This window comes from Panthera onca, chromosome D1 (genome assembly GCF_046562875.1).
Source record: "Panthera onca isolate mPanOnc1 chromosome D1, mPanOnc1 haplotype 2, whole genome shotgun sequence".
Classification (NCBI taxonomy): Eukaryota; Metazoa; Chordata; class Mammalia; order Carnivora; family Felidae; genus Panthera; species Panthera onca.
In genome coordinates, this window is record NC_138348.1 from 88640861 (window position 1) to 88665028 (window position 24168).

The following is a 24168-nucleotide window of genomic DNA, read 5'->3' on the forward strand; positions in this document are numbered from 1 at the left end:
TCTTGTTCATGTGATTCATTTCTTGCAGCTGTACCTTCCAGTTTCTCTCCGTTTGTTGAATTCAAAGAGAAAACCCAGCAGTGGAAATTGCTTGGTAAGTAATTCATACTGCCTATCCATAGCAGTAGGTTTTCATTCTCTCACTTCCTCTGCTCAGCCTCTTTTGTCTTCCAGTCAATACAGTCTAGTAGAATCTTGAAAACAGCAATATTAAGCCTGTTTTGCTCAGTAAAAAAATCCTTCATGACCTCTTTAGTATCTCACACTAAGTTTTACTGCTGTATTGGATTTTGGCTTACCCCAGGTGGGGTGGGACAGCCCTTCTATTACAGTGCATCCTGATACTTGTGAATTTAAATCTGCAGGGGTATTTACAGTAGCATCCACATTTGAATTAATTGTACCTATGGTTTTAGATTAATGTGTAATAGTATACTGTTTTTCTTTCCTAACAATGGGCTTTGCTGTTGAGGATAATGTGCAGTAAGATGTTGGACAACTGTTGGGGCGCCTGGGTGGCACAGTCGGTTAAGTGTCTGACTTCGGCTCAGGTCATGACCTCACGGTTCGTGGGTTCAAGATCCGTGTCAGGCTCTGTGCTGACAGCTCAGAGCCTGGAGCCTGTTTCAGTTTTTGTGTCTCCCTCTCTGTCTGCCTCTCCCCTGCTCGTATTCTGTCTGTCTCTGTCAAAAATAAACATTGAAAAACAAAAAAAGATGTTGGTTAGCCCTGAATAAACTATTTCCAAGGATTGGGATTCTTATTTTTGTTTTAAATCTACAAAGTCCCCCTTACTAAGTTGTAGTATCATGCACCTGAAGTAACTTGGTGACAGTTATGACCCTGGTAAGAGGAAAATTCTGTGTTGATTTTCTGCTGAAATTCACAGACCTTTCTCTTTACCCTCTTGAGTGGTCTGTGAAGAAAGAGATGGAGAGAAGGTTGTGAACTCAGTAGATCCATTTATTTCTTACAATGTGTATTTAGCTTTTAGGTGTCAGGTATTATGTTAGGTGCTGGAGTATATAATGAATGTTCATTCAGATGAAATAATAAATATATACATTCTGGAAGGGGAAAGTACCAGAAAGGATGGAAGTTTATGTTGAGGTGTTGGTATATTCTGCAGAGTTGGGAGGACCTTCCTGAGGAAAGAACATTTCAGCAGAGACAGTAATGATGACTAAGAAGGAGCTAGGCAGGCTGAGGGGAAGAACATTCCATATGGAGGAAGCAGTATGGTTTTGTGGCGCTAGGGAAGATTCAATTCGAAAAGATTGCACGAGCCCACATAGAGAGCATGATAGTCTGGACCTGAAGAGGGAGAATGGACCAATTTGAGAAAGTTCTAGGTGGTAAAAGCCACAGGACTTGGTTATGACTGGCTGTGGGGAGTGAATGGAGAGTGCCGTCAGGCATCATTTCCTGCTAGATTTGTGTCTAGTGGTGAAGATGTCATTCACTGAGGTAGGCAGCCGTGGAGGACGTCTTGCCTCAGGTGAGGGTGAAGATCTTGAGTTTAGTTTTGGACATGCTGAGTGTGAGCTGCCTTTGAGGTATTTTAAGTATTGATGTTGAGTAAGCAGTGGGGTGTGTGGATTTAGAATCCAGATGGGAGAGTTAAGGCAGAGAGTTGTTGGTATGTCTGCAGGAATTGAAGCCAAGGCATAGGGAGGAAGTGTGAAGTGAGGAGAAAAGAGGGCCTTGGACTAAGCATTGAGAAGTTCCAAGGCAGAGCAGGCTGAGCAGAAGTGCCTATGGAGAAGTGACTATAGACTTGGGGGGAAACCATGAGATAGTTGAATCTTGGAAACCAGAGGAGGACAGAGTCAGGAAGTGGGAAGTGGTAATTAGTTTTGATTGGTCCTAAAAGTTTCAGTAAGATAAAGCCCACGGATCTGTGGACATAGAAGAAATGGTGAATTTCTTGTAAAAATGATTCTTTGTCAGGATGATGGGTATCAAGGACAGTGGGGAGCTGAAGGTGACCTATGATAGTTGACTGCAGCTCTGTCTGGCTCTGTAGGGCTGGTGGCTTGAAGTCAGCCTGGAGGAGTACTTATGCCCAGGGTGGCAGACTGTCTAGGACCAGATAATAAGGATTTTAAGTTCATGGACCAGATAAAACTGGCGGCCAGTTTGCTGACCATAATGCACTCTTGTAGATCTGCAGGTGCTACCAGTCAGGGCCTCCTTTCCTGTAGCCAGTTAAACCTTTACCTGTGCATGTCTGGTTAAAGAGACCGTGAATCTAAACATCTCTTTCTAGAGTTTTAGCAGTGGAGGGGACGAAAGTTAGGGAGACTTGTGGCCAAAGGAGGCATTTTTTTTTTTTTTTAAAGGAGAGAAAGTCTAAGAGAGTCCAGGTGTTGATAGGAAGAGTACAGTGGAGAGAAAGAAGCTGAAAATACAGGAGAGAAGGGAGAATTCACCATAAAAATCCCTGTGAAGATGGGGAGGGATTGGCCTTGGATGGCAGAAATGGCAGCACATTTCTTATTGTAGGCAGAAACAGTGGACACCCAGCAGTAGGCTGACGGTTGTATTGTGGGAACGTTGAGGGAGTTGGATTTGATGGCTTTTCTGTGTAAAGTAGGAGGTGAGAGAGGTGAGGTTGTCATGAGTAAGAAGGGGAGGTTGAGAGAATGGGGACATAGTTGCTGTGGTTATGGGAAGCTAGCTTGATCAGAGGTTATGTTAGATTGCCAGACAGCATTGAGGGTCCGTTGAGGCTGCTCATTGGGCATTTTTAGTGGTATTTTTTTGCCCTTTTGTGTGTTTTTTCTTTGGCAGCCCTCAGCTCTCTGAGATGAAGCATGGAGAATGTGGACAGTTGAGATTGTGAGTTTTGTGGGATTGGAATGATGTAGATACAGGAGCAGTGGTTAGCAGGTATTACTGTATTGGTAAGATTGCCACTGAAGTGATGGACACGGATGGAACCCAGTAGGGAGGGAAATGTGACAGAAGGGGGCTTGGAGAAGTGCAGGTGTCAATGGACTGGAAGCCCTGTTGAGTCACAGTGCTGTTTTGGTGGGAGAAGGGAAGTAAGCAAGGGTTCTGGATGACTGTGGTCTGGGAGCAGAAGGTGTGAATTAGCGTAAAGGCTGTCAGCTCTGGCTGTGTCCGGCAAGCGCTTGGAACTTTTTAAAAACACTGATGCCCTAGGTCTGACCCATAGACTTGTGTGGGACCTGAGCCTTAGTATTTTTAAAAGTTCCCAGGTGATTCCTGTGTGTATGTAGCCAGGGTTGAGGGGCACTGGATTAGTCATGTTGAGGATGTGGCAGTTTTAGCTAATGACTACATCCAGTTGTGATTGTGGGAGTGAGTGGCTGGGGTGGAGTGGAGGGAGGAGGTCATGAGGACAGAACCAAGGGGTTTGGATATTGGCTGTACCATCTGTATGGATGTGCCAGTTGCACAGTGTGGCAGGGAGTAGACTGGTGAGCCAGGTGAGCCAGAGCTCCCCGTGAGGAATGACTAGGTAAGCAGCTGAGAGGAGCAGGGGACAGGGTGGAACAGGTGGATGCTAAGATCCTTAGGTACCAGGCGTTTGTTTTATTTTGATTTTCCAGAAGAGCTGGGGGGAAATAGTTTGGCATCAGTGATGGGATGGAAGGAGGAGCTCCACTCTGAAGGGCGTGGCTGTGAGAGGATAGGCAGCTGGCACACCCGAAGGTTGAAGGACTCGGGAGAGGCCGACTTCACACCAGGCAAGGATGTGGAGGGAGCGATGCGGGAACAGGATTAAGGCTATAGGGAAACTGATTATGAAGAAGCATTTCTAGAGGACAGAGCAGAGTACGAGGAATCTTCCCAGGATAAGGAAGTTCAGCACATTCTGGGGATGGCGGTACCGCACATTGTCTAGTGAAAGCATGTAAGAGTCCTCAGAAGTGTCATCTCAGCTGCCTCTGAGAAGGGTAGGGCCCTGGGTGCTGTATTCTTCCCACAAGCTGTCGTGAGTGCTCGTCTCTCTAAGGAAGGTCAAGGGGTTCAAGCTTTTCTCTTGCCTGGGGGCCTTCTTGCTGCTGTGCCAGTTGCCAAAATGTCTCTGGTGACCCACTAATGAGAAGAAGCCTTTTCTGACCCCTGCCCCCCACCATGATAAGGTAACTTTTCTAGGGTAAGCTTCCATAATATCCTTTGTGACACCTACCACTTTGAGGTTTTATTAATATGTATTCTTGTGTCACTTGACTGTAAACTCCATGAGAACAGAGACTGAGTTCATGGAATAACCCTAGCCCATGCAGTGCCTGGCACACAGTGGTTACTCAGCAAATCCCTAGGGAATGAGTGATTTACCTAGGGAACATCCGGAAGTGGTGGTCCAGGCGATAGTATGTGCACAGGTCCTGATGGGTTTTCTCTCTGGCATAGGAAAAAGTGGGATTCTGAGTAACACTTTAGATTGTTTTATTATTATTTTGCCTTTTTGTTTTTCTGATAGGCCAGTCCCAAGATAATGAAAAGGAATTAGCTGCACTCTTTCAACTATGGCTAGAAACCAAAGACCAGGCTTTCTGTAAGGTAAGGTATTAAAGAAATACCAGATCTGGGGCGCCTTGGTGGCTCAGTCATTTAAGCAACTGGCTATTGATTTCAGCTCAGGTCATGATCTCACAGTTTGTGGGAGCAAGCCCCATCTCAAGCAGGAGCCTGCTTGGGATATTCTCTCTCTCCCTCTCTCTACCCCTTCCCTACTAGTGCACGCATGTGTTCTCACTGTCTCTCAAAATAAATAAAAAATTAAAAAAGGAATACCAGATCTTTCTTACTGGGTTTCCAGAGCCCTTAAATTAGCCAGAATTCTTTAGTCCATTTACCTGTTCATGTTTTCCTTTTCTCCAGCAAGAAAATGAAGACAGCTCAGATGCCACAACACCTGTTCCTCGGGTGTGAGTATAATACTTTAATGGTGGGTGGTTTTCCATGAAATTATAGTTTAAGGTACTGCCGTGGTTTTGCTGACATTTCTTAGCATGTTAGAGCCATAGTGGACTTTAAAGATCCTAGGAGTCCACTGATTCTTACCTGCCTTAACATACCTGAGAAGGGCAGCACATTCCCATCAGTAAGAGTGGCTTTCTGAGCAGAGGATTCTGAATTGGGGGAGGACTGCATAGTGGAGTCTTCGAGGTGGATGTAATCTATCTTGTAGGAGGGCTTACTCTTTTCCCCAAATTCTCCTTCAGTTCCCATTTGAGAAGGATTCATCTAGTCTGTCTTTCTCATTTTACCTATGAAGAAATTGAGTCATGAGTTTAAGTGACTTCCTGAAGGTTAGTGACAGGACTAGAATTTAAGCCTCTTGACCTCTAATCCTGAGCTCTTTATATTACATCATGTCATGTGACTGTTTCCAATCTGGTGTGGTCCCTTTTGTTACCCCCAGCCTCATTGAGATACAGTTGACATATAATATTGTTTAAGTTTGAGATGTACAACATAATTGATTTGATGCATGCATATATTATGAAATGATTACCATAATAGTTGCATTTATTATCTCACATAATTATCCATTCTTTTTTTTTGTGGTGAGAACATGTAAGATCTCTCTTCTTAGTATGTGAACCAGTATTGGTAACTGTAGTCATCATGCTGTGCATTCGATCCCCAGAACTTACTCGTTTTCTAACTGGAAGTTTGTACCCTTTGACCTGCCTCTACTCATTTCCCCCATCCTCCAGCCCTTGATAACTACCATTCTACTCTCTATTTTTGTCAGTGCGGCTTTTTTTAGATTCCACATATGTGAGATTGTACAGTATTTGTCTTCTCTGACTGACTTATTTCACTTAGCATAATGCCCTCAAGGGCCATCCATATTGTTGCAAACGGCAAGATTTCCTTTTTTATGGTTGAATCATATGGTGTCTTAAGGAATATATATGTTCATTGACTGGTAGGCAGTTCGGTTGTTTCTGTGTTGTGGCTCTTGTACATAATGCTGTAAATAAGGGTGCACATATCTTTTCAAGATTTCATTTCCTTTGGAAGTGCACCCAGAAGTGGGGTTGTTGGATCATATGATAGTTCTAATTTTTTAAGGAATCTCCATATGCTTTCTGTAGCAGCTGAAGCAGTTTAACATTCCTACCAGCAGTACACAGCAGTTCTCTTTTCTCTATACTCTTGCTAACATTTGTTGTTTTTTTATCTTTTTGGTAATAACTATTCTAACATGTGTGAGTTGATCTCTCATTGTGGTTTTGATACATGTAGATTTGCAAATATTTCCTCCCATTTGCTTTTTCATTTTGTTTTCTTTGCTGTGCAGAAGATTTTATGTGATGTAGTATCACTTGTTGATTTTTGCTTTTGTTGCTTATGATTTTGATGTCATGTCCAGAAAAGTATTGCCAAGATCAGTGTCCAAGAACCTCTTTCATATGTTTTCATCTAGGAGTTGTACAATTTCAGGTGTTATAGTTAAGTCTTTAATCCATTTTGAGTTGATTTTTGTGAGTGGTATAAGATGGGGTCCAAATTCATTCTTTCCCATGTGGATATCCAGTTTTCCCAATACTATTTATTGAAGAGACTGTCTTTTCCCCATTGAGTGTTCTTGGCTCCATTGTCAAATATGGAGCCAGTGGTTTGACCATACACAAAATGGTTTATTTCTGGTCTTTTGATTCTGTTCCATTGGCTTATGTGTCTGTTTTTATGCCAACAGTGTACTATTTTGACTATTATAACTTTGTAATAAAGCTTGAAGTCTTCATATGTGATGCTTCCCACTTTGTTGTTCTTTCTCAGGATTGCATTGACTATTCGAGGTTCTTTGTGGTTGCATATAAATTTTAGGATTTTTTTTCTGTTTCTGTGAAAAATGGCATTGGTATTTTGATTACGTTGAATCTATAGGTGATTTTGGGTTGTATGGACATTTTAACATTATATTTCCAGTCCATGAACATAGACTATCTTTTCATTTATTTGTGTTTTCTTCAGTTTCTTTAATCAGAGTCTTACAGTTTTTAGTGTACACATCTTTCACCTCCTTGGTTGAATTTATTTCTAAGTATTATATTGCTTTGATGCTGTGGTTCGGTTCTTTAGATTCCTGAATGCCAGCATGGAGGGCCAGCCTGAATGTGACAGAACTGTTTATGTAACAGGGGTATAGAACTCACTGTCTCTTGGAAGCAGAAAAACCACCATGTCATATTACAAATTTGAAGTCTTTTGTTCCTCTAAGGCTGAATTTTTTTGTTGTCATTACATGGGGCTTAGCAGCAGTACTGAAAACAGGTAAAAACGTCAGTCTCACTACCTAGTACTTTTCTGGATTTCTAAAACTCAAGTAACTTTTGGAAATACAGGAGTTACTTGGTAGGATCTGGAAAGTCAACTTTTGACCTTTGTGGGAACAGAGTACTAATGAAGGGACATTTTTTTCATGGTGCAAAGGAATGGTTCTGGGTGCTGGAGAAGGGGTGATGGATACAAAATTCTTTATGTTCCAGAAGAACTGACTATGTGGTGCGGCCCAGCACGGGGGAGGAGAAACGAGTTTTTCAGGAACAGGTAAGAAATACCTAGAACCCAGTGAAAATCTCTGCATCTGTGTGGCCATGCTGAGAAATCTCTGAGCCCGATTTTCTTGGAGTCCAAATTCTTAGAGGGAATTCATACCCTTAACCTTAGACATTCTGTTGGTTGAGATTGTTTGCTGGGGGGTGGAAATGGTGTGAGGAAAGGGAGTAAGAAATGTTTTGATGGGTTTTTCTTCCAGATAGCAAAATAAATTTACATTTATCTCTCAGTCCCTTTGGTAATGACTGTGGCTTTGGAGACCACCTAATTCCACTCTGGTTGGCTCAGTATTCCTAGTGGAATAGCCTGTTCCCGTTAGTCTCTCCAGGTTGATCTCCTACTGTTTGAGAGTGTTAGAAAGAACCCCACTAATTCTGACTTAGGTGCCTTGTTCCTTTTCTCTTGTTAGGAGCGTTACAGATACAGCCAGCCCCATAAGGCATTCACCTTTCGCATGCATGGCTTTGAGTCTGTAGTGGGGCCTGTGAAAGGTGTTTTTGACAAGGAGACCTCGCTCAACAAGGCTCGGGAGCACTCCCTGCTGCGCTCTGACCGTCCTGCCTACGTTACCATCCTGTCTCTTGGTATGTGCCATCTATTTCTTTCTGTCATCAGCTGTCTCTCCCAATCCCTGGAAGGGCTTTGAGGGTCAAATGTAGTTTTACGAGGCCTTGGAGTTTGGGACATGAAGGGGGATTCTACCCCCAGAGATTAATGCCAGGAATCAGTTTCTTCCCTGATGTCTTGGGCTCACGTTTACTTTCATTCAGGAATTTTTTACAGACCAGCCAACTAGCGTAAATGTGGAATTTGCTACCTCCAGGCTGATTCTTTCATTTTATTTTTTATTGTTTTTGAATGGATATTTAGCAGAGGAGATTTATTTTTCCATATATATATATATATATATATATATATATATATATATATATATTAAGTTTACTAGTTCTTTGAGAGAGCACATGCGTGGGGAAGGGGCAGAGAGAGGGAGAGAGAATCCTAAGCAGGCTCCGCATTGTCAGCTTAGAGTCCGACTCGGGGCTTGATCTCACTAACCGTGAGATCATGATCTGAAGCAAGATCAAGAGTCAGACACTTAACCGACTGAGCCACCCAGGTGCCCCTAGACGGATTCTTTAAAAAATTTTTTTTTATGTTTATTTATTTTTGACAGAGCGAGAGAGAGAGACAGAGCATGAGCGGGGGAGGGGTAGAGAGAGAGGGAGACACAAAATCTGAAACGGCTCCAGGCTCTGAGCTGTCAGCACAGAGCCTGATGCGGGGCTCTAACTCACAGACCACGAGATCATGACCTGAGCCGAAGTCGGATGCTCAACTGACTGAGCCACCCAGGCGCCCCTAGACGGATTCTTTTAAAGATAAGACGTTTAACCTTTTTTTGTGCCATGAAGCTCTTTGGCAGTCTGGTGAATCCTGCAGACTCTGTCTCAGGATTTTGTCCTTATTTATTGTTATTTATTTATATTTTTTATTTTTTTTTAAAGATTTTATTTTTAATCTATATACCCAACATGGGACTCAAACTCACAACCCCAAGATCAACAGTTGCATGTTCTACTGACTGAGCCAGCCAGGTACCCCAGGATTTTGTCTTTTTTTTTTTTTTTTTTTTTTTTTTTGTTTATTTTTGAGAGAGTGAGTGCAGGTGGGGAAGGGGCAGAGAGAGAGGGAGACACAGAATCCGAAGCAGGCTCCAGGCCCTGAGCTGTCAACACAAAGCCTCATGCAGGGCTTGAACTCATGAGCTGTGAGATCATGACCGGAGCTGAAGTTGGACGTTCAACCGACTGAGCCACTCAGGTGCCCCCAGGATTTTGTCTTTAAATGAATAAAATACTTAAGAGTTCTAAAAGAAACCAGCCCTGTTAAAATATTTATCAAAATCTTAAATTTATGGTGCAGAAATATATGTGTTTTTTATGTTATTAAATGACAGCCTTTAGTAGCAGGTCACTTAGCTCCTATAATTTCCGAATAGCGATGAGTGGAAATGGTATCGTGAGTTGTCTACAGTAGCTGTGACGTGTGTGATACGAAAATACCTGATTTCTGTCGCAATATCACACTACCGCCAATATAAAGTTTGTTACTGTTGCTCATAATTGAAGGAAATGCTAAATTTTAGTCAGATATATAACTTTTTTCCTCACCCGAGTTCACAGGCCTCAGTTTTGGCTCAGGGTGTCTGAAGTGTAGGAAACTGTCTCCAGAGGGCAGTGTCCACCTAGTGCTGAGTCTGACTAAGGCAGAGACACCTCAGTGAGCTTCTCCATACAAGAGCAGGTAGAGGGACAATGCTCCTCAGTGGCAGCCCTGCTTGACTCTTCGACTTTCCATTTTCTGATGTCCTCAGTTCGAGATGCTGCGGCCCGGCTGCCTAATGGGGAAGGTACCAGGGCCGAGATTTGTGAGCTGCTCAAGGACTCCCAGTTTCTGGCACCAGATGTCACCAGCACTCAGGTAGGATGGAAAAGAGACAATGTTTTGTTCCAAAATGGATTTAAGAAAACCTACAATATACAACATAATGATTTCTTAAAACTGAATGAAAAAGAGGAAAGGAGGAGATCCTGAGAAATGTGAACAGTGATGACCTATGACCCTTGCAGTCTGTGGAACACAGATTTCCCTCTGCCCTTTACTTCTGCTTCTACTGCAGCTTCTTAGGTCACTGTCTCCTTCAGGGGACAGCGCAGTCTCCCAGGAATCTTGCCATTGGTAGTATTGCCACCAGACTGAGATAGGATCTGCGACTCACACCCGGTGGTTTTTCCCTGGTGTCTGAGTCTGACTGGTCCCTTTTCCACTTTGTTCTGCTTCTCAGGTGAACACAGTAGTGAGTGGAGCCCTGGATCGGCTGCATTATGAAAAAGACCCATGTGTGAAATACGACATTGGGCGAAAGCTGTGGATCTACCTCCATCGGGACCGGAGCGAGGAGGAATTTGGTGTGTGAGGCTCTGACTAGATGAGGGATGCTTCTGAGTTATTGCCCCAATTCCATTCTGCTTTGCGATGACGTTCAGGCAGGATAGGAATATAGAGTCAAGACTTAGCCCGTTGGCGAGGCCACCAGTGAGGCCTTGGCTCTTAATGAAACCACGCTCCTTACTGTGCTGAGGTTAAACTGTTGCTGAAACTTAACCACCTTTGTTTGCAGAGCGGATTCACCAAGCACAAGCAGCTGCAGCTAAAGCCAGAAAAGCCCTTCAGCAAAAACCCAAGCCTCCATCCAAGGTGGTAAGTGACCTCCTGAGAGCAGCTGCCTTAGCGGTGTCAGGGATGGTGGCAGCCAGGCCTTCCCTGAATTCCCTGCATCAGGAACCATGCCATCCTTTGGTGACTTTGGCTAAACTATCTGCCTTCTGCTTGTAGAAGTCCGGTAGCAAGGAGAGTTCATTGAAAGTCCTCAGCAGTGGCCCTTCTGAGCAGAGCCAGATGAGCCTCAGTGACTCCAGCATGCCTCCCACTCCAGTCACACCTGTGACCCCCACCACTCCGGCTCTGCCTGCCACTCCGATCTCCCCTCCTCCTGTGTCCTCGGTGAACAAAAGTGGCCCTACTTCTGTCTCAGAGCCAGCGAAATCTAGCTCAGGGTAAGCTCTTTCACTGTTTTCTCCAGCTTTCTCCCTCCAGAGATCTTTTGTGTGTATGGCTTAACTTGCTTTATTTTTTAATCATCCCCCTTGCCCCCATTTTCTCGTAGTGTTCTTCTGGTGTCTTCACCCACAATGCCACAGCTAGGAACAATGCTCTCCCCGGCTTCCAGCCAGACTCCACCAAATTCTCAGGCAGCCGCCCGTGTGGTGAGCCACTCTGGCTCGGCTGGACTGCCCCAGGTGCGGGTGGTGGCCCAGCCTGGCCTTCCTGCTGCTACTCAGCAGTCAGCAGGGCCGACTCAGACACTGCCACAGATGCCAGCAGGACCACAGATGCGCGTTCCAGCCACTGCTACTCAGACCAAAGTTGTGCCACAGGTAAACGGGGATGGCAGAGCTGGACCTCAAGGTGGTCTGATGGGTCCAGTTGGCAGAGTGGGTAAGGACCAAGGAGCGTTAGATTATTGCTGCTGCTGCTGTTTAACACAGCGACTCATTTGTTGTTCAAAGCTGGCTAAGCGTTTTTAAGTCATTGTATTTTACATGTTGGGAGTCAGAACTTTTGAGAAGTTTAGTGATTTACCCAGGATTGTAACATCAGAATCCTGGTGGATGGAGGTGGAATGTGACTCTAAATCTCAGGCCCTTTCCATTGTGCCTCTCATCTTAGCCATACCGCTAATAGTTGGGTAATTTTAGAGAAGAGTCTTACTTCCTGCCTCAGTTTCCTTTGCTATAAAAGGGTATAATATTTGTTCTCCGTATGTAGGAATACAACAGGATGTTAAATGTGAAAGCTTTCTGAAAATTAAGGTGCTCCACACAGATACAAGAACTTTACAATGTGCATTTTAGAGTATAGTGAGCCTTAAGCACCGATAGAGCAGAAGTAGTCTCGGGGGAGCACTTCCTGGGCAGTGGCACATGCCAGAAGTGGCTCGCTGTGCCAGGCTGCGTCTCAGTATCTAATTGAGCTCTCTACCTCACGCTTGAACCAGACAGTAATGGCCACCGTGCCAGTCAAAGCTCAGACTGCGGCGGCCACTGTGCAGCGGCCTGGACCTGGGACAGGGCTCACGATGACAAGTCTCCCTGCCACAGCCAGCCCCGTGAGCAAGCCAGCCACCAGTTCTCCCGGGAGCTCCGCTCCGAGTGCTTCCACAGCTGCTGTCATTCAGAATGTCACAGGACAGAACATTATCAAGCAGGTCAGTGGAAATCTCTCTGGGTGGATCCAAATCCTTTTTCCCAAAGCAGAGGATGGTCAGAGATCTTAATGATTTGTAGCCTTTGATCTTTAGTTCATGGGTATTTCAGTGGTGAGTTCCCACCAACGGCAGTACAGGCTTCATAGATGCTGAAGATTTCCCGTTTCTTTCCAAAAAATTCAGCATGTAGTAGTTGAGCTTCTTGATTTGGAGTAGACTTCCCACGAATTTACTTAGCGAATATCTTGTGGTGTGACATTATACACTTTGTTGGCCTTTCTGTTTACCTTTAATAATAGTAGGATACATTTCTATTTTCCTGGCTATGAACATGCACAGATGATAATTGAACTTCAAAGAATGGTTAGGCAGTGGGCGGCTTGATCTCAGGCATGTGAGTTTGAGCCCCACATTGGGTACAGAGATTACTTAAAAATAAAATCTGTAAAAACAACGACACAGAATTTTTAGGTAAAATAGCAATGATAGGTGTGCTTATCATGTGCCTGTACTGTGCTGAATATTTTATAGATATTAAATAATTTAATCCTCATAACGCCACGGGGTAGGTGCTTTTGTTATTCTCGTTTTATAGATGAAGAAACAGAACCATATAATGGTAAAGTATTGTCATTTTTTTCATTAAATACTTACTGAGTGCTCTTTTGTGCCAGGCTCTGTCCAGAGTGTTGTGGATGTGGTGGTGTATGACATAGACTGAATCCCTGCTTTGTGGGCTTATCTTCTCCTGGGGCTAGGGGACAAAAACCACTTCAGGGACAGGTATAGAAGAGCTATGAACATCAGTAGCCAGGGGTAGGACTACAGAGTGACAGGGGTGCCATTTGAGCTAAGGTGATCTATGAAGGTCTGAGGGGAAGAATGATATTAGTGTGCTGTATTTTGATTATCTGGGGACAAAGCATTCTAGGCATAGGAGTAGTAAGTGAAAGTGCCACGAGTTAGTAATATGCTTGAAGAACAACAGGAAAGCCATCAAGCGTGTAGCTTAGTGGGCAAGTGTCAAAGTGTTAGAAGGGGGGGCTGCTTGAGAGGTTAGCTGTGGTTAAGTCTTGTTGGACTTTGATTTTCTCTTAAATGTGATGGGGAGCCATTGAAAGATTGTGAGCCAGAGCGACTTGATCTAGTGTACATTTACAGAACCCCTTGGCTGCCGCGTAGGACGGAATTCAAGGGACAGGAGCAGAAGCAGGGAAACCAGGGTGGAGGTGGTCGCTGGTGCTGGCTTGTGTGCATTGTCTTTGGAGGTAGGAGAGGCAGTGGGATTCCGGATATGGGGTTGACGGTAGAGCCAGTGTGATTCTTCTCCGGTGGGCAGATTATGGGGTCTGTTGAAAGAAGGGAGTTGAGTGTGCCCCACAGCTTTGGGCTTGAGTGATTGGGTAGATTGTGATATCATTTACTGAGATAGAAGAAAACACTGGGGTGCAGAGACTGGAATACAGACTGAGAGAAAAGTGTTGAAGTCAGCACCTATATCGGGTATACGAAGGTGTGAATGACATGAAGCTAAAAATTGATCACTCATTGGTTATGGGTAATGAGTGCACTTGACTGGGCCCAGCGGATTGGTGGTGGTTTGGGAATGGATTCAAAAGAGAATGTAAGATGAGGAAGTAGAGACAGGGAATGGACGCAGTTTTTAAGCAATTGCACTTTCAAAGAGAGCAGAGAATGGGGGCTGGTGGGAATGTGGAGTAAATGAGGATCTGCTTCTGTGTACGTTGGGAAATGTTAAAGCACATTTGCATTCTGATGGCAGCAGTCAGTAGAGAGGAGGAAATTGCTCATGCAGCAGGCAGTCCCTGAGGCTAGAGGAGTACATGTGTTACACATGGCCTTCCACAGGCATTGGTGCAGCTCCAAAGCCCATGCTTGATCACTGTGCCATACTCCTCTCAAAATTGAAGATCAGCACAACTACAAATAAAAGACATTTTTGAAACAGTTGGGGATATACAAATGTATATTATTAGATAATACTTGTAGGTCATTATTGGGTAATAATAGGTGGGACTTTTTTGTGTGAGTGTGGGACTTTTTTGTGTGAGTGTGGCCTGACGTGTGATCTGTCTTGGAAAATGTTTCACGTGCACTTAAAAAAAGATGTGTATTCTTCTGTTTTTGGATGGAATATTCCATGATCTCTGTTAAGTCCATCTGGTCCAATGTGTAGGTGATTACTATTATTTTTTTAATTTAAAAAGTTCTTTTCTGTGTTGGAAATATGTAAAGAAGTATTGATCGGCAAAATGCTATCTATTGGCCTACTTTAAAATATTCCAACTCCTCTGTCCAGCACCTCCCCACCCCCCCCCCCCCAAAAGTGGGGAAGGATAGATAAAACAAGATTGGCAAAGTGATAACTTTGAAGCTGGGTGGTAGTACATGGATTTGTTACACTGTTTTCTACTTTTGTGAATGTTTACCAGTTTTCAAAACAAAAGATTAGAAAAACGTGAAAGACACGTACCCACGAAATGGAGGTTTGTGTGATCATACTCATAACCATTTGAGCGCTGGGAATCCCCTTGTCAGTGCTGTCTCTTCCCTATCCAGGTGGCAATCACTGGGCAGCTTGGTGTGAAGCCCCAGGCAGGCAGCAGCATTCCACTCACAGCCACTAACTTCCGTATCCAGGGTAAGGACGTATTGCGTCTGCCACCCTCTTCCATCACCACAGATGCCAAAGGCCAGACGGTTCTGCGAATCACTCCGGACATGATGGCCACGTTGGCCAAGTCCCAGGTTACCACAGTGAAACTGACCCAGGACCTCTTTGGGACGGGAAGCGGCACTGCGGGCAAAGGCATTTCTGCCACCTTACACGTCACTTCAAATCCAGTCCACGCGACGGATAGCCCTGCCAAGGCCAGTTCGGCCAGTGCCCCTTCGTCCACTCCAACAGGTACCACCGTGGTTAAAGTGACTCCTGACCTCAAGCCAACAGAAGCCTCCAGTTCAGCTTTTCGCTTGATGCCGGCACTTGGTGTGAGTGTGGCAGACCAGAAGGGGAAAAACACAGTGGCTTCTTCAGAAGCAAAACCAGCTGCCACAATCCGCATCGTGCAGGGCCTGGGCGTGATGCCCCCCAAAGCAGGCCAGACCATCACAGTTGCGACCCATGCCAAGCAAGGGTCCTCAGTGGCCAGTGGGTCTGGAACTGTCCATACTTCGGCGGTGTCCTTGCCCAGTATGAATGCTGCCGTGTCCAAGACTGTGGCCGTGGCCTCTGGGGCTGCAAGCACCCCCATCAGCATCGGGGCAGGAGCCTCTGCTGTGCGGCAGGTCCCTGTCAGCACCACAGTTGTTTCCACGTCCCAGGCTGTGAGTAACATAGTGGGGAAGAATAGCCCTTCTGCTTGGGGAACTTGTCTTTTGAGGAATGGAAAGTAGACCCTGTCTCTGTCACTTCATTTGACCCACACAGGCTTATTTCCTACTAGGCTCTTTTGTTTGATTTTGAAACAAATTTCTGAAGTAGTGTGTACATAAGTGATTAAAATAGTACAGAAGTACATAGAGTAAAAAATAAAATTTCTTTCACCGCTCTCTACTTCTTCCTTCATGAGGACTAATTACTAGTATTTTGGCATTTATCCTTCTGGTCCTTTTCCCGAGCATTTTCGTACAGTGTGTACACATTCAGTTTAAACAAAAATTCCTGTGAGCTTCATCTGTATACTGTCCTGTGGATTGCCTTATTTATTTAAAAATATGTTTTGGGGATTGTTCTAGATCCTACACGGATATTGATGGCATTCTTTTTAATGATACCTGATAATCCACAGAAGGCATGTGCTTTACCCTTTCATCTGTTAAAGAATACTTTTTTACTGTTTAAGAGCAGTGCTGCCATGAAGAAACACATGAAAGTATTTCTGGAGCGGAGGTAGAATGGCTCAGGTATACATACTGAAGGTTGTGATAACTCTAGTTGTGCAACCAAAAAGGCCCTACCACCTTCCACTTCCATCAGCAGCTCTCCTGTTTCCCCCATATCCTAACAAATGCTGGATATCTTGTTTTTTTCTTTCTTTTTTGTTTTTTTAACTTAAGTACCCATCTTACTGGTGAAAAGAGTTCTTTTTCTGTTTCGTTTTCCTGATCTTTAGTGGAGTTGGGCATCCATTCATATGGAGATTGGCATGTGCTCTCAGTGCAGAGTAAATCTTTGCCACTTTTCTTCTGGGGTATTCAGCTTTTCATGTTTGGGTGGTTCTGTATATCTTCTGGATGTTAATTCTTGTCACATATAGAAAATGTTTTCTTCCAGCCTGTTATTTTTTAACCTTGCATGTGGAGCCTGCTCTACAGGTATTTTATCTGATTAGATCTATCAATATTTTCTGCTATGGCTCTTAGGTTTTGCATCTTGTGCCATTCTTACTCCAGGGTTATAAAGACACCAGCCTTCATTTTCACAACATTTTCAGGGTTTTAGAAAAGGTGTCATCGATAATCCATTTGAAATATATTTTGTGAATGGCATGTCTTAGATATCTCATTTTGTATTTCTTACTTTGTTCCAACATCATTGACTGGTTTATTCCTTACCTGCTAACTTGAAATACTACATTTATCATAAAGCAAATTCCCATATCAACATAGGTTTGTTTCTGGGTGCATGTGTATTTCTACTCTTTAGTTTCTGGATAAGGAGCCCTGTTCTGTACAGTGGGGTGAATACGGACAGCATAAAACACAGTTTTACGTTTCCTAAGCAGGCTGTATAATAAAACCTCAGCAATTTGGATAAAAGCCAGAGCGGTGGAGGAAGAACATTAGTAAAACCAACCAGCCAACAAACTCTGAAATACAGTGCGGCTTAAAAGGAAGTATTTATTTAGGTTCTCATATCACAAAAATTAAGGAAGCAAGGAAACAGTGCTTACTTGGTCCACTTTGCTCTTGACTCCTCACACAGAAAGGTAGTAGCCAGGGGCACCTGAACCTGAAAAGCATGTGAGGGGGTGGGAAGTAGTGAGCAGTGATTCTTTTCTCCATCTAGTCAGCTAGTTAGGCTAGTTCACCAAGGGGTGATTCCAGTTGGTGTTGTGGTGGTCTGAAACTTTTGACACAACTGAGGCATTCTTAAGAAAACCACCAGGAAATCCACCTGGAGGCACCATCTCAAGGTATTCTGTTTTCTGTTGGCATCTTTCAGTGCTTTCTGATGCACTACAAATTGTGAGTAAACTGTGGAGATTGGTATGGGGAGCTGTGACACAGTTTTGCACCTGAGGGCCCGGCTTCTTTAGCAATAGCTTGCTCAAGGGAAATGTCGATGCTTTTTCTTAGTATCCTAGCAACTACTTCTCTTGAATCCGTTTTTAAAATCAGATTCACAAAAGATTTTACTGTATGTAAATTTTATTACCAACCAGGGGTTAAAAAGCAGGTGGCCTAAAAACAGGTGATGCAGTGAGCTCATCTTTGCCATCCTGAAATCCCAAAGACTAGGCGTGGTCACCTTCTGTTTTGTTCCTTTTAGACCTTATTGGCTTTGGGGTTGGACTTTTCACTTGGTTGAGTTTATTATTAATGTCCCTTAACTAACCTCTTATCTCTGGGAGAGACGGAAAGCACCTGGAAAATGTGACCTGTTGCTAATCTAGCGTGCCCTGCTGTCTGCTCCCTACCAGTGAGCCTGCGCCCCAGTGAAGCAGTAGTTATGCACTCTGTTAACTCCTGAGTGCCTGTGTCCTTCATCACACTTCCTTCAGTACTGTGTGCCAGGTACCGGGAGGCACATGGATGATGAGGTGCCTGGCCTCGAAGGACCTCAGACTCTTACTGTGCTCAAGTGAACGCACGCTTTCCTTAGTGATTTAGTGCACCTATTTATCCTGCTGGCAGCAGTTTTATATGGTTGTTGCTCTTGTAGGTAGTGTGAACGAGGAGCTGCTACACAGATCAGAGACTACCTAAATACAGTATGTGAGCTCTTAACCACAGCCTATTGGCAGTTTTATGAGAGCAGCCTGGGCCCACACCTCAGAAATATCGGGACCCTGCAGTGTACAGGAAAAGAGAGTATCTGAGTGCTCACTCCTCAGTTCTATGGCCCTGTACGTGACACTTGGGGGTTTCCTTATCTAGCCTGTAAACCTGATTTCATTTTCTCTTTAGGGGAAGCTGCCTACGCGGATCACAGTTCCTCTCTCTGTTATTAGCCAGCCTATGAAGGGCAAAAGTGTGGTCACGGCCCCCATCATCAAAGGCAACCTTGGAGCCAAGTAAGTGCTGTAGTGATGGGCGGGTGGGGCTTCCAGGTGGCTCCTTGCCACACAGTGGAGAGGCAGCTAGTTTTTCTGGGGCTCTTCTTGAGTATTTCTCCTTTGTTGTGCTCACCAACAGTATTTATTGAACACCTAGTATCAGGTGCCAGGGACACAGAGAAGCGATTAAAATAGACAAAAAGCTGTGCTATCTTCAAGCTTACCTTGTAGGGTGAGGAGAGAAATTATAGAGTAAAATACCCTATGGGGTGGTGGTGTGTACTGTGGAGGAAAAGCAAGGAAGGGGATGACGGAACATTCTGTAATGGGGAGGGCTGGTGACATGGCTCAGATGGCAGTTTCCAGTGTGGGTGTTGGGGAAGGCCTCGCTTTCACATTTGAGCCCTGTGCTGTGGTGTTCTGAGCAGGAGGTCTTACTTGGGAAGCTGGCCTTCCTTTGGTCTTGACTTAAACCAGGATAAGGGGCATGATGAAATCAGTCTGATGGTTGGAAGGTGGCTGTTTTGGGGGAGAGTTTCTTGTCTGAAACACACACCTTCCTGGGGTTCTGTCCATTATTTCTGCTGATCGAGGTATGGATGTTGGGGTCATTGTATCCAGAGCCCTGGGGGCCTTTGGGCTTGCTCTTTTTTCATGGGAAGCATAGAAGCTAGGAGAAAGGTGGTCTCACCAGCTGGTTTCCATTTCAGTCTAGAATGCAGGAATTTTCACTGTGCTGCTGACCTTCCTGTTTTCCTTAAACATGCGGCCTCATTCTGGGCCAGAGAGAGCACCCTGCCTGTCATTATGCTTCACTGGTGCTTTCCATTCACAGCCTCGGCGGGTTGGGCCGCAATATCATCCTGACCACCATGCCAGCGGGGACTAAGCTCATTGCCGGCAACAAGCCCGTTAGTTTCCTCACTGCCCAGCAGTTGCAGCAGCTTCAGCAGCAAGGCCAGGCCACACAGGTAAGGTTCCAGGCAAACGGTGGGCTCTACCAGGCCTCTTTTTCTCTTGCTGTTTGCGCTCAGCTGAGGAGCTCGTTTGCAGCCTGTTGACCAGACCGTCTCTCTTTGCAAACAGGTGCGCATCCAGACTGTCCCTGCATCCCATCTTCAACAGGGAACAGCTTCTGGTTCCTCCAAAGCAGTCTCCACTGTTGTTGTGACCACAGCTCCATCTCCTAAACAGGCACCTGAACAGCAGTGATTCAGAGAGAGAAAGATGACGTCCGTGAAAGCACACACCCAGGCTGCCCTTCTGGCTTAAAGGAGGGGAGCAGGGAGGTTGTGTCGTCCTTCTCAGCTTGTCTGTTGAAGGGAAGGCCAGCAGTGGGATGATGGCAACAGTGACGTGGATTCTGCCACCACACTCCACAGTGGAGCATGCTGAGAAAAGTCCCCTCCAGGCTCCAAGGGCTGTTCCGCTCCGATCCAGGAGAAGCTCCTCTGTTTGGGGATGAAGTCATAGTTGTGCCACACGAGCCATGGTTCTCTCCTGAGAGCCAGACACCGGGGGAAGGCTTACAGCTGCAGATCGTGCAGACCATCAGTAAGCCTCGTTCTTGATGTGGATTATATTTTTTTTTAGCTTCTGGTCTTCTCTGTGACTAGTGGTCTAGATAGGAATTTTATGTCCAGAAATTTTTACGTAACTTATTTTTTTAAAGAACCTGTTGTATGTCTTTATCCAGTGGAAACCTGGGCTTTATAAAGCCCCCACTCCCCACTGCCCCGAACTGATTATTCTCTTGACCAGAATGGGAGAATAGCAGGATTCTCAGTGAGTTGGTGGCTGACTTGAGAGCTGCATGGCAATGGGGAGGCTGTCAGCTGGGTAAGAAACCAAGGGAGTGAGATAAGTGAGATAGCGTGGGTTCCCTGAAATGGGATTAGTTTGGCACTACCTCATAAAGATGAGGTATCAGGATCTTGACTGTGGTCCGTATCTTCATCTGCTGACTTTGTCCTCCTTGTCAGGCCTGTTCACACAGAAGTTCAGAGCCTGTGGACAGGATAGGCAAGTGCCAGCAGACATGCTGTTCTTGCGGCATAGACTTTATTGCAGTTCAGAGGTTACATGTTTTGCTTTGCTCCAGGGCAAGAGTCTACAAACCACAGCCCTGGGGTTGGCTACCCGTTTTTGTAAATAAAGACTTATTGGAACACAGCCCATGGCCATTTGCTTATGTATTATCCTTGGCTGCTTGCAGTCAGGAGGCAGAACTGAGTAGTTGCCAGAGTCCAGATGCTCCTCAGGCCTAAAATGTCTCTTATGTCCTCAGGCCCGTTAAGTAAAACTTTGCAGGCTTCTGCTCCAGAGTAGAGGCGGCAAGAGGAGAGAGTGAGTGGGTGTGCCCACTGGGCGGACGAGGCAGCACAGTCACAGGAGAGGTCGGTCAGGGTTTACAAGTCCTTTAATCCTGGCTGCCTCTCATTTCTCAGCCTCCGTCAAGCTGTGGCAGAGCTCAGAACAGTATTTTTAAATGTAGTAAGTAAGTAAAGCACTGGTTGTTAACAGTATATGCCTCTTTTGTATGGGAGCAGGGTTTGGATGGCAAGGCTGTTCTGCAGTGTCAGGGCCTCTCTCTCTCGTTTCCAGATTATTAAAGATGTGTCTTTAATCTGGAAGTTCAGTGATGATCTTTTATGGGGTCTGGTGAGGAAGTGGAGTTGAGGGGCAGAAGGTCCCAATGGTGTAGTTTAGAGGGGTTGCAAGGTGGAAGCTGAGTGATCAGGAAGATTGCAGAGAAGGTCAGGGTGGCTTGTGGCTTTTGAGACATTGCATTTGATTTTTAAAGCAGTTCTGTAAATAGACATCATCAACCGTCTTCTAACTTCTCATCCCTGGGAGAAGTGGTGAGTCTGAGTTGAAGTTAAAGAGAAAAAGACATAAATCCAGTCTTCTGATTTTAAGTATCCTTTCTTTTGCCTTCCTAGGGGAGGATGGCTGTATGTCATGCTGAGCTGTGGGGACAGTTGGAGCTAGGGTGGTAAGGCCAAGGTACAGAGAGCTGAGGCGAATTGGCGGAGAGGTGACTTGAGCTTTTGCTAGTAGTGGGGGGCCGGCACAGATGTCCCACTGGGAAGCGGGGAGAGGTAGGGACTGCTGTGAAGGAGAAAAATGGCCTTTTAGCTGAGTGGAGGAGAGCACGTCTGTGTTCTCCAGTACTTTGATATTTGCACATCATTGCTTCCTAGAGGCACATTTCACATGAAGAGTCCACGTGACAGTGTCTGAATGAGAAAACAGTAGAAATTTGAGGGATCCTGTCTCAGGTATTTATTGTTGGTTAAAACAAACCCCTTCCGAATTTACTTAACAAATGATTTCATGAAGATAGCCCTGGCATTCAGCCCCAGCCCTTCACTGACTTTTCTTTACTGAAGTCACCTGGCTGTGACTGTCTCTGAGTGCCTGCAGACATTTGTCTGCATGCTTGGGGAACAGGGATGTTTCAGGATGTTAGTGTAGGACTGACTCCCTGGTAAGTACGATTTGGTACTGCCCAGCCTGTCAGTGGAGTACTGAGGAATGGCAAGCCCCAGCTGGAGTTGTTGAAGTGACGTCACCAGCATTTGCATGCTGTGCAATGTGGTTCTGTGCATACAGACCTCAGGGGTCTTGTAGAGATGTGGTAGCGATGGTGGCTGTTTTGGGGGGGAGTAAGTCCAGAAGAACTCATGGCAGCCACTGAGCCTCTGACGCTGAGGTTCAGAGGTTGGTAAAAGTGGTCAGACCACATGTCTAAGACCAGATTCGGTGAATAGCGTTGTTTGTGATGGGTTTGTATTGTAAACCCATCTAAGAATGTTTTTCTCCAGGGTTGACCAATTCCATGAAGGTACCCCAAACTGCTGCTGTGAAAGGGATTTTACAGTAAGTTTCAATATTGTATATCTGGTCTTCACACCTCAACTGCTTGCTCTGGAGAAAATACTACATTTCCTTAGAGTGTGGTGCACTTCCCCCACCCTTCAAACCTAAAATGGAGATCTTTACTATGAAAGTAAAACTGGGAATAGGTTCCTTATACCCACCTCCAGTCTCTAAAGAAAGAATATGTTTTAAATTAATTGCTCATAGTGCTCGCTTCGGCAGCACATATACTAAATTAATTGCTCATAATAGATCCTTCAGTACTTGTTGAATGAAAGTTTGGTTTCCTAGTTAGCAGGCCAATGAAAGTAGACCCTGAAAGGGGACCACAGGTTCTCTTCTCATAACTGTATTTTTAAGTAGCTCATTCTTAACCTCTGACGTGTGACTTCAGCATTGAAAGGCTGGCTAACCGTGGGAGGTCAGCTTTCACTTAAGTACAGCATTTCTTCCAGAGAGCACCCGGTGCTTTGTGTAAAAGATCTCTACCGCATTTGTGGGAAGTAGCAGGAAGGAAGCCGGCTTTTGAGTCCTGAAGGCTGGCTTCCCAACTTGGTAGCTGTGTGACCTTTGGCTAATCAACTTCTCTGAAGAACCTAACGTGGCTTCCATTATAGATGGTTGTGTGAATCAGGTGGGATACAGTGCATTTCAGAGTGTGGAAAGTGTTGTGCAAACCAATGGTACTTGGTCTAGAAGACCTTTCAGAGTTGGCCTAGGCCACTTTTATCCGTTTGTAGAACTTTACCAACTCTCCATGTTCCTTTGTGATTTTGTCGCCTTTGTGCATCCTATTCTCTGTGCCTGGAACGTGCTTTTTTTTTTTTTTTTTTTTCTACAGGGCAAACTCCCCATCTTCTCCCCTCCCTTGTAGTTGTACTTACCCCTTAGGGCACCAGTCACCCTGTATGTAAACGCTTTCATATCTTCGCCATTAGACTGAATTCCTTGCTGGACAGGGATCTCCTTAATCCTTTCAACCATTTCAGTGCTGGCGCAAAGTAGATGTTTAATAAATATTTGTTGAAGGAGGTTTTTTAAAAAAAAGAAAAAACCAGATCCAGAACCAAGATTAGACTGTCAGGACTTTATATTACTAGTTCAAGAGTCACATGTTTTGCACGATTCTTACCCTTTGTTTTCAGCTGTATTGAAATTCAAGGTCTTCGGCAACCTGCCATTTTTCTACCTCATTATACAGACTTCCTGTTAGTGTCTTCTTATTAGAGTTCTTTTGAGGAGCCAGAACATTTGCGTTCCAGCTCTCAGCTGGGCCACTGACTAGCTTTCTGATTAAAAAAACAAAACAAAACAAAACAAAACAAAACAAAAAAACACCTTTGGCCCAACGTCGTGACTTATCAGTGATATTACAGTACTCTGGAATATTAATGGTAAATTAGGAAATGTTTAGTAACATTTAAAGTACCAAAGTTTGTGAACTATTTTACTTTAAGAAGTATGTGGTAGAATTGTATCTTTAAAATAAAGTCAGTCTCGTGTATTTACTTTCTGATAAGAAAGTACCTGTTTTCTTGAAGTTTGAAAAAGAGAGAAGTTATCAAAAGCAGGATGTTCTGCTGGATTCCTATCCCAGACTCATCCCGTGGCCACTTACTATTCTCAAACTTTCAGAGTCTTTTATTTCTCTTCATACTGAGACAA

General features: G+C 44.7%; 1 protein-coding gene across 3 annotated transcripts in view; it reads left to right on the plus strand.

Annotated features, from left to right (window-relative positions):
- Positions 1 to 20793, plus strand: part of NFRKB (nuclear factor related to kappaB binding protein) — a 39593-nt gene extending 18800 nt beyond the window's left edge. For 2 of the 3 annotated variants that reach the window (XM_060605234.3, XM_060605236.3), the window contains exons 13-27: positions 29 to 94; positions 4457 to 4536; positions 4858 to 4904; positions 7482 to 7542; positions 7961 to 8135; positions 9926 to 10032; positions 10397 to 10520; positions 10733 to 10812; positions 10948 to 11168; positions 11279 to 11549; positions 12170 to 12379; positions 14960 to 15727; positions 18533 to 18639; positions 19457 to 19592; positions 19708 to 20793. In XM_060605234.3, the coding sequence (XP_060461217.3) occupies positions 29 to 94; positions 4457 to 4536; positions 4858 to 4904; positions 7482 to 7542; positions 7961 to 8135; positions 9926 to 10032; positions 10397 to 10520; positions 10733 to 10812; positions 10948 to 11168; positions 11279 to 11549; positions 12170 to 12379; positions 14960 to 15727; positions 18533 to 18639; positions 19457 to 19592; positions 19708 to 19833 (2579 nt within the window). In that variant the 3' untranslated portion in view covers positions 19834 to 20793. The remainder of the gene's footprint in view (positions 1 to 28; positions 95 to 4456; positions 4537 to 4857; positions 4905 to 7481; positions 7543 to 7960; positions 8136 to 9925; positions 10033 to 10396; positions 10521 to 10732; positions 10813 to 10947; positions 11169 to 11278; positions 11550 to 12169; positions 12380 to 14959; positions 15728 to 18532; positions 18640 to 19456; positions 19593 to 19707) is intronic. The other variant, XM_060605235.3, reaches the window with a different exon arrangement.
- Positions 20794 to 24168: the final 3375 nt, after the last annotated feature.